The 10,995-nt window shown below is 33.2% G+C and overlaps 1 protein-coding gene across 1 annotated transcript; it reads right to left on the bottom strand.

Moving 5' to 3' along the window:
• Positions 1-1,625: 1,625 nt before the first annotated feature.
• Positions 1,626-10,995, bottom strand: LOC138709011 (RNA-binding protein 7). The gene is made up of 2 exons (XM_069839460.1): positions 10,670-10,995; positions 1,626-10,544 (listed from the first exon to the last, which is right to left on the bottom strand). Exons 1-2 carry the CDS (start codon positions 10,751-10,753, stop codon positions 9,903-9,905), a joined length of 726 nt encoding a protein of 241 aa, XP_069695561.1. The 5' UTR covers positions 10,754-10,995; the 3' UTR covers positions 1,626-9,902.

The raw sequence follows: 10,995 nt of genomic DNA, 5'->3' as shown, positions 1-10,995 counted from the left end.
GATTGAGAGTAAAGCAATAAAAGCATGATATTAAACTATCCACTCCCCCCCTCCTCTATACTGTACTGGAGTTAATAAAACATGACAGCTTTAACTCTATCTCCCTATTCCCAATACAGTCAACTCTGGATATAGTGAATCTAAATCATTGGTCCCGACCCGCATACATTAAAAAGTACATTAATATTTCCATTTGTAGTTATAGTGAACCTTGTATCCTGACAAATTCTTATTTGAAATCAGACCTTCTTGTATAAAATTGAAAGAATGTGTTGAGAAGAACATTCTAAGTTTCTTACTCCTTTAGTCAAAGGACAAAGTAGGATTAGTGATTCCTAGACAATGAGCCTCCACCGTCAAAGGGTTGCCTTTTGTTCTCAGAAAATTTTCCATTATGATGGATAGCATCAAAACAGCGAAATTGCCTTCTTTTATTAAAAGGGGGCAGACATTATGTCCAGAGCATAAATGAAGGTAAGATTTCGATGGCTTTCAAACTCCATCAACCCTCTCCCAGTTTCCATTAAGTGACCCGGGAAATTCCAAGGCTGAGTATGCAGTCACACTATAACAGTGTTTGTCATTTCTACCTGATCAGTCTGTTTCTAGTATTCCAACAGTCAATGTACTGAATAAAAATTTTGAAGCGTAAAGTGTTTTCTTTGGAAGATAAGACGAATATTATAAGTGACATGAATGTGGTCTTTCGCAAGTGGACATGGGTCGACAACATAGTTTAAGTAAATCAACTGTGAGTAACAGTATACAGTGTAATCAATTCCCAAAAAATGAAATATTTTCTTCTCCACAATTTCATTTATTTCTGTCATTTAAGGTGGGAGAGACACTTCGGACATAGTGAACGAAATATGCAAGTTTGCAGAGGTTTACTATATCCGGAGTTGACTGTATTTTGCATATGTTGCATGTAACATTTTATTGTTATGTACAATAGCTATTTTAAACATTCTGAAGCAACCTGTGATTGAAGAAAATGAAGTCCATTTCACGATATATTTCCTCATGAAAATAAAACAGCAAATTTTGTCTGTTGCAGAAATTCTTAATGTGCATGTCAAAAACTGAGTTAATAAACAAATACTAAGAGTACATAGCTAGTCAACTGTTCTGATTTTCCAATATTACGTAACAAGAAAGAAGGAAAAAAATCGCTCTATAGGTGCATCTACACAGTTCAATTTTTTTTTTCCACTTTACACATTCAAGCAATGCATGCAAGAATGAATGAAACCCATACAATTGTGCATGCCTTTTTCAACTAAAAATGAGAGTGCATGCGGCAATTGAAAGCTCTCCATTGTTAGTGGGTATCTTGTGCGTTATTTCATTCAAAAGTGACATGTAGCAGGCAGCTGTCTGTTCTAGGTGGCTATGAATAAGCTGAAAATTGTTTCCTTTGGTGATGGTGGACCTTTGAAGCTAAAATGGTGGAAAGTACGATTAGCTTTATTGAAGATTATTGCAAATACAAGTGTCTATGAAGTGTTCAACCACAATTTTGAGAATCAAGTAGGTCTAAGTATTGGATTGATATTTAATATTTATTAATTAATATATATTATATACATACACACACACACACACACACACACACACACACACACAGTGAAGGTGACGTTCAACACAGCGCACCACATAGACACAAAATCTGCATGCAACTTAATTAAATGTGTGTTTTCAACTTGATTCTTTCAATATTCTCCCCAGATTGCATGCGTACACTAATGGAAAATTGAACCATGTGGATGCAGCTTAAAAGTTTTCACTATACAATAATGTTAATTTCACATAAACTGAGATGGGCGAAAATTGATGTAATTCGTGAAGAGGACTAAAAATAAATATGACCCTTTAGTCATCACACACAAAAATAATTTATTTCTATGCTGTACTAAGTACATAGTGTAACTTAAATAAAAAAATACAAAATGTGTCTCCACGAAAATTTTAAAATTATATTATATTTTACTATATTATGCAAGTCTGTTCCATATTAAGTAAAAACTTCATACAATCGAAAAAAAAAAAAAATCTCTCTGCGTTGCAAAGTATGAAGAACAGAGTTGTGATATAATAGACTGCACTGCTTATTTCATTCCTTCTTATTCGTTTGATAATTCTTTTAAATAACAGAAAAATATAGTGTTACATTTACTTACATAAAGATATTCTTCTCTTGGGATATAAACGTGTGTACAAATGAAAGATAATTATTCATATGTAAAATAAAAATATTTGTGATACCATTAAGATTTATTTGGCCAATACAAAACATATTTTACTAATGGTTTTAAACATAGTATAGTGAAAAAAAATTAAACATTACAAAAAGTAAAACATGCGCAACTTAATTTAAATCTGTAATATTAATTCTACTGTTAATTTTCACTTGCACATATTTATTTCTTATTAATGTTCCAATTCATGAGTGTAATTTCGACATTAATGAAACTGTTATTTATCAAAAGTGTTTAATGACGCATTTCATATACTGATACTAAATTTGAAAATGTAAACCAATAGGTATTATTTAACGATTAAACAATATCAAAATTAGTTACATAAACATAATCTAAAATAGCTGTTCCCAATCTTCATTAATGAAAAGACAAATTCTCTGTATATTATAAATGGTCAAAACAAGCAGGCACAGCAAGAGGAGAAATGCTGGAGTTTTGATTTGCCCAAGAGGAAAACTGTAGCCTAGACTAGACGACAGTTCAGAAGGCGGTTGGCTGCTATATGCGCCATAGCATTTCTGGTATGTGATGTCACAAGCTTGTACAGTAGAACCAATTGGAATCAGTCTGTAACAAGTACTTCCCAAGTTCGTTTGTTCACGTGTGAGTGTTTCAATACATTGAATAAGTAAAACTAATATTTACTGTGTGTGTGTAAGATAAATAAATGGAAAAGAGACTGTAAAAAGACAAGTATTGCACAGGCAGGCGTGGAAAATTGTGTTTAAGATGTATAATTATTTTTAAAATGTTGACGAGCAGAATGCTGCTGGCCATCTTGATGCTGGCTGCAACATTGTCAACGTGCAAGAAACGACTGCAGAAGCATGTGGTGTGGGATTGAGAACTGTGCAAAGAATATTGTTAGTGAAGGAAAGAGTTTTTGTTTGGTGTCATGCTTACAGTAATCAACCGCTAAGACCATTATTGTCTTTTGATAATTTAAATTCTCTCCTCCGCTATTTGTATTGCACTTGCTCGTGAAGTACGATGTGGCAATGTTGTACGCTGCCTTGCTCTCTCTATCTGTCTCTCTTGACGCAAACGCTAGCAGACTACTGCCTTCCAAATTGCCGTCGACTCTAATGGAATATGAATTTATAACCATACATAGTCCCTTTTAAAAAATTCAATAGGTCAAATTCATAGAATTTTTCCGAATTATTTAAAGGCAAAATTGACACTGTGAAAATTACTAGTTATTGATTAATTGATTAACAACTAAAGACAATGATTCATGTTACATTAAAAAACCAAAAGTCATCTAATAGAAGATAAATTTTAGTTAACATATTTCCATCTGCCAACTTCAGTTATGGACATATGCATAACAACCGTAAGTAAAGGAAAGGTATACCATACTTTACAAAACATATTACCAAGATAAAAAAAAAAACTACACTTAAAAGAAAGACAGCAATCACGAACAATGCATAATTTCTCTTTCTTAAAAGCACACATTAAAATCCCAGATATGTTATAGTTATTAATTGGTGAGGGACAGGAGAAGTTCAAATTCCTAGACAGCAAAATTTCTACACTACAGTAACAATTTCGCCTATTTCTAATCATTTGTTCATAGTTAATCTGTTCTTCATTTTGAATGATCTGTACCATGTGCTTTAGCTCATGAACCAATTCTGAATTCAGATATGTTCTTGATTTTCCATAAAATTTGTTACTTGTTGTCCAAGGGGACAGTTTCTCTTATATTGAGTTAATTTTTATTATAATTAAGTATATAATACACAAAGCATAAAACTTGTGTTTAACCTATACATATCTTCAGGTTTGTTTGTAGCCATTCACAAAGTTCAGGAACTGTGAAGTGTGGGAAACTTTACAACTCAAAATCTCCTAGGAATATAATTTATGGTGATCACTTTCACATGTTTCACAAGGTTTTGTTAGCACGTGCATCTGTGCATTTGCAAAATCATGATGGACTCGAAACTGGAGCAGAGATCCAACATTAAATTATGCGTCAAACTCGGAAAATCAGCAACCAAAACCCATGGAATTTTGAAACAAGCCTACAGGAATGAAGCAGTGAGTCGGACGAGATGTTTTGAGTGACATTTCCATTTCAGAAATGGCAGAACATTGCTGCAGGACGATGAGAGACCAGGTTGATCACACATGTGCAACACTGCCGAAAAAATTAGACAAATTGTGTATGATGATCGACACATCAGAGAAATTGCTGACATCGTCAACATGTCATTTAGAGAGGTTCAAATGATTCTCACGTCCATTTTGAAGATATGCTGCATTGCTGCCAAGTTCGTGCCCAGACTTCTATCACAAGGGCAAATGGAACACCATCTCGAAGTCTGTCAAGATCTCAGTGGTCCCTGGTGACCTATATTCACCAGATTTGTCCCTCTGCAATATATTTTTTTTTTTTTTGTTTCCGAAGATGAAATTGAAGCTAAAGGGTCGCTGTTTTGGCATAGTGGAGAAGATCCAACGAGAACTGCAGAAAGCGCTTGGCAGGCTTCAAGAATACGACATCTAGGAGGCATTCCAAAAATGTTAGAGGCGCTGGGATCGGTGTATAGCTGCCCAAGACGACTATTTTGAAGGAGATGGCAGCCAAATTTAAATCAGGTAATTTTATTTCCATTTATGGGACTGGTCCCGAAATTTAATGATCACACCTCATAGCATTAAAAGTTGTATTATCAAGATGTATAATCAAAATCTCCCCTTGCACATGGTACATAGTGGGACAAAGTAATATGGTATACAAGTATCCTTCGTTAAAACGTGATCTTACTTTACTCATTTTTGGTATAAAGCAATTTGTCAGCTTGAATTTTGTAGTCATCCTGTGAAGTTGTGTTTTCATTTTGCATACACTTCATTGATTAGTTGACATGTGTCTAGTCTAACTGCAGGTGTAGAGCTATCAAGTTGTGCAGTATATAGTGTTGCGGGTTTATTCAAATCAAACATGAATAAAAGAAATAATGGTGATAAAAGTGCTTCCAAGAGTAAAAAACAAAGAAAAGCTGTAACACTGGAAGAAAAATTAGACATTATAAAGCATATATAATGAGTGCACTAGAGACATAGAGCAACAAGAATCTCAGAATCAACTTTAAGAAGCATAAAAATTAAAGAAGAAAAATAAAAAAGAAAAGAAAGTTGTATGAATGCAACTAAAGCCCGGTTCAAATGGTGCTTGTTTTCTTGCGTGTTTCCTAGCTGGCTAGCAAGCTGGCTCCCATGTTGGCTACAGTGATGGTTGTTGTTCTCACAGAGCTCGCTCGTTCCACAGTTCAAATTGGAAAATCATCTGCTGTTTCATCTGTTGCCAACACTCGTGGTCAAAAAGAAACTAAACCGTGAGTGGAAAACAACTGTCCTACATTAACAATAGTAAATGTCGTAATAAGGTAATTAAGCCATAAGTACAAAACAGCTAAAGTCCGATATTTAATTGCTATTTCTTAGACACTAGAGACTATAGAAAAAACAGGTTTAGTTGGAAAACAACGAACATGGCGACATGGTTTCAGTGGTGCTAGTGTATCATCATCGTTGGTTCTAGCCTGCAAACCAACATGAAAAATAACAAGGAACTTACCCTCGAAATCCAGCAAGCTAGCCACCAAAGCAGCCACCAGAGCACATTCCTTCCAGCAAGTGAGCATGCAGGCTAGCCATCAGCACAGCCACTTTGAAATCCATCATGGAAATAAGCACTGTCTGAACCGGGCTTAAAATGTCAATACCGGTAACTAAGACAACATCTATAAGGACACTGATTATGGAGGAATTGGAAACGATGTTAGCCCAATGAACTGAAAATCAAAATCAACGTGCTGTTTCATTATCCACTTTGACTAACCAGGCTAGAGCAAAAACAATGTCTGACAAATTGAATGCTAACTAACCAGGCTAGAGCAAAAACAATGTCTGACAAATTGAATGCTAAAGACTCTCAGATCATAAAGTTCAATCTTTTGCTACAAGTGGTTTGAACATTACAACAGATGACATGGATTCCATAACCTTAAAATAACAGGCGAGACTGCAGCAGCTCATAAATTTCCGGCACAACTTCGAGCTCTATTAAATTGAGGAGCATGATTATTTGTCTCAACAAGTGTTTAATCTGGGTGAAAATCGTCTTTAATACAGATTTTTTCAGGTGAGTAATAACGTGAATATTGTTTAATGAATTTATAATACACCCAGTATCATTTTCGTAGATAATTTAAATGCTTACACTTTAATTTCCACGTTTATGTTTAACATTCAAGATGGTGTAACTCACTCAATTTGAAAAATATAACATATGTTTATATGAACTTTTTTCATCACAATGATGTCAGAAATCAGATCCTAGGGTAAGTCTATTGCACGATCTTCGTTAATCACCCTGTATAAACTCATATTTTATCTAAATGTCTAAATGAGCCAACTTACATTTCAACATTCAAACATTATTTGGGTAATATTAGTTAACCACAAATATGGCAAAATGAGGAACCACACACTAATTTTTATTCATAATAAAATGAAAAATAATTTACTGTAATTAAAACATTGGCAATAATAAAACTGATAAAAAAAGATAAAATATGGTTCCAGTTCTTTTATGTAAGCAATAACTATTAACTTTATGATATGCATTTAATAGATATTTTTGTGAATTTTAAGTATACCAATAATCCTGCAGATACCAATTAACAGTTATTAGTAAGGCATGCATTACTCAGTGTGTGGAATTAGTGTTTGAACTAACAAGTTTCACATGAAATCAAACTGATGATAATTTCGAAACAGAATTACAATATAAAAAAAAAGCTCATCAAAAGGTATACATTCATTTTATATGATTATCAACATCACAAACCAGAAATCATTGAAAAGATTACCATTCAGTGTATCTAACAAACAATAGCTTCGAACAGTAAGTAAAGTTCAGGTGACAGAAAGAAATATGAAACTACTGAGGCAACTTAATACAAGTTGACACTAAGTTGCCCTAAGAGAATCAAGTAGCAAGTAATAAAATCACAGTCTCATAAGCTTATTCATGTCTTTCAACAAATTCAGTGTGTAGTATTTATTTACGTGTTGCATCCAGTCTATATATTCAAATAATGTCAAATATAGTCTCGATTTTAGTAGAACAGAAAATCAGGAACTTGTATCATTGTTACTCATCACTCAAGTTTTTTAATATCTGCTAGAGATATTTCTAACGCATATCATGAAAGGGAAACTATAACAAACTCAGAATTTTTTCATATATACATTCTTTGTAAATTAATATAACTTTCGCTCACTTACTTACCTCTGTGCAGACGCCAAAGTATATGCCATGTTATATATTCACTTATAATTTATCTTATATATTTATTAGGGTATAACTCTTAAATTCAAATTAGTTATATATATTGGACTGTCTATATTTTTTATATTAGACAAATTCATTAGGTACACTTCGAAGAATATAAAATAAACCGAGAAGCATGCTCATATGACGTGCAAATACGAATTTCACATGCTAGCAAATATGGCCATTTCATTATTCTTTTAATACTTAAAGCACAGGCAATAGTATCTACAATGAAAGATGTTACATAGGCTATTTAAAGTATGTAAGACTATAATTATGTCATTCATAAGATAAGATATATACTGTATTAGTAAGTGCTTGGAAACTGCAGGGCTGCCATCAAATATTAATAATCAATGCCATATCTGTTGAAGTGACTGTGACCAAATCATCCTCTAAATAACGAAACAACCAAGAGAATTTGAAAGTGTAAGACAGAAGGGAATGTGATTCTCAGAATTTGATGTTCATACAAGCAAAATGTACATCCTAAAATGTTTATGCTCTTCAATTGTTTATATTCCACTCTTAAATTAAACAGTATTATCTTCTGAAAACAGCTATTTGACAAATACTAGGTCTATCTGATTTTCTCTCGACTATTCAAATATAACTACTACAAAGAAAAAGAACTCAACGTTAGGACCTACTAAGTTCTAAGGTTCACAATAACGGAAAAGCAAAAAATAAAAGATGAACATTAAAAGTAATTAAAAGTTCGTATATTTTTTTTATAATCATGCACCTCAGAAACTGAACACTCACCTAGCCTAACTTTTTATTGTTAAGATCATAATAAAAGAATAATATCGTAAGTTAAATAACTTAATTTATAACTTTAAGATGGCAACCCTATGACAAATAACAATATTGCACACGCTACACATGAACTATACATAAGTATTCATATCCAGAACAAATTACTGTAAAAATTCAGATTTCAAAAGTTCACATCTACTAGTACGTTCCAGGTGCATTTATTTTATGATGCTTCGATGGCTATGGTAATTCTGTCTCTTGAATGACCATAGTGCCATCACGAATGGCAAATGCAGAAAAACGTTCAAAGAAAGTATCTTGATAAATGTCTTGAATTGATATCTTCTTACTAAAGAAACTGAGTAAATAATATTGATAAAAAGTAATAAAGATAATAGTTTACATCATTTAAAATTTGTACTGACTGAAAGAACTAAATTCTAACCTTTTTTAAACACAATTTTTTACATTGTAGAAATGAGACGTTATAATTTGCAATGTAGCCAGGACTAACTATTGGAATGAACTCCTTGAATTTAGTCTCACTTGACAACTTTTGAAATTCTTTCCTTCGTACTGCATATACCATGTGAACCATAATATCTTCCATTGCTGATATCTTTACAATACCAACTCATTGAAAACCAGACAATCTTAAAATATATGCAGATTGTACGATCAAACTATAGAACTAAACGCATACGACACAATCACTACAGTAAAGTGTTGAAAATTAATATCAGAAAATAAACATATAATAAGCAATGATTTCTGCAGCTAAAGAATCAATTCAGTATCCTAACATTCATTTGTACAAGAGCTATGTGAAAATCCTTAAATGGAAACTAGGCCTATACAAAATGTTATGGAAAACTGCTCAATAATTACAAGAGCGTATTGACAGATTTATGAAAAAATATCCACACCAATGTTTCTAAAGTCAAAAGTATTTCTGGTCCTAATAATTTCTTCTCACGCTTGTTCCTGAGTACTTAAGTTTGTAATTCCTTATTGTTATTTAAAAATAGGCCGACGGATTTATAGTTTACAATTGTGATTTACAAATAGCTACATGTTTTGTACCACTTTGTATTTTGTATGATTATGAGGAATGATTTTCATTGTTTGATTCCTTGTGCTGCAACATAACTACTATACAAATTATACAATACATTTAAAAAATCATGACGTGTAACTTCAAAAATTATTCTTCTGTAAACATCCTTGTACTGGTATGTTCTTAAGACTGTAAAACAGGTTCACATCCAAAATGTCAAAACCAATGTACATCTGTTGAACTGACACAAAATGAAGAAAAAAAAAAAGGATATTATTTTCTGATTAAAAGTCGAGAAAATGTCCAGTTTATAAAATGAAATATTTCATGAATATTCTAGTGAACACTAATTCAAATTTGTACCTATGTATTGCATATCTTCATTGAGATAACATCAGTTTAGTCAATATAGATTTATTTATATATATATTTTATACCCCCTTCACAGTCATTAGAACTATTGGTAACTTTAGTAGCGTCGTCTTCCACCACTGCCCCGATGTCCATTGTCCCGATGATGGTGTGAGTTGCTAGAGTTTGTGTTACTGTGACGACCATTACTATTATGGTTGTATTCGTGACCTCTAGAGCCACCGCCACGAGGGTACGGGTGATTTCTGTTGTGGCCATGGTTATCACGGCTATTCTTAGACACTTTGTCAATATTTCCACCTAAATAGTACGAACTACTCATCTGACTTCTATACAGAGGTGTACTGTTGGTTGGAGGAAATGAACCAAACGGATTCAACTGGACTGGCATTGAACCGAAAGTCCCTGGAACTAACATCTGTTGTCCAAGCTGGAGTAACAAATTGTAATCTGGAACTGCAGTTGCTGCAGCAGGAGCATTTCCAAAATTAATTGGAAGGGACTGAGTACGTTGTCTCTCACTTCCATGAAAAATATTCCTGCCAACCCCCACTTGGGGAACATCGACAGATGTGCCATTTCTTGATTGTAAAATTAAAAGCTTATTAAACAAACTTGTTCCTTCAAACAATGCTACCGAATATGGCACTGAACACTCGTGTTTAAAAGTAATGAAGCCAAAGTTGCGCTGCCTGCCATCCCTATCTTTAGGAATTCTTACTTTCTCCAATGGACCAGCCTACAAAAGCAGGAAAATAGAAACAAAAGAACTTAACCTTCAATGCTTTAAATTTCAATAATGTTACTTACATGATAACTATTCTACCCTACAATTACTGCAAACTAACATCAAATCCAACGTACCTGAAGAAACAGCTCGTACAGCACTTCTTCCGTAACTTTCTCAGATAAATTACCACACCAAACAGTTCTTTTATCTTCATCCATTTTAAAATGTAGCTGAGAATCAGGTTATGACTGCTATTTGCGACCTTGATTATATTTCGTTAAACAGCTAACACTGTCAATTGTTTTGGTACCAAATTGGTTCAATAGAAGATAAATATGATTTTGTCATACTTTACCTTCTAAAATCAACAAATTTGATAGAGTTTTGTATTAAAATTATGTTTATAACTAACCCTAACTTAGACAGAAATGTTTACACACAATTTTCTCGATGCATTGAA

The sequence above is a fragment of the Periplaneta americana genome, chromosome 11 (assembly GCF_040183065.1).
Source record: "Periplaneta americana isolate PAMFEO1 chromosome 11, P.americana_PAMFEO1_priV1, whole genome shotgun sequence".
Lineage (NCBI taxonomy): Eukaryota > Metazoa > Arthropoda > Insecta > Blattodea > Blattidae > Periplaneta > Periplaneta americana.
This window is presented reverse-complemented; position numbering and strand designations above follow the sequence as displayed.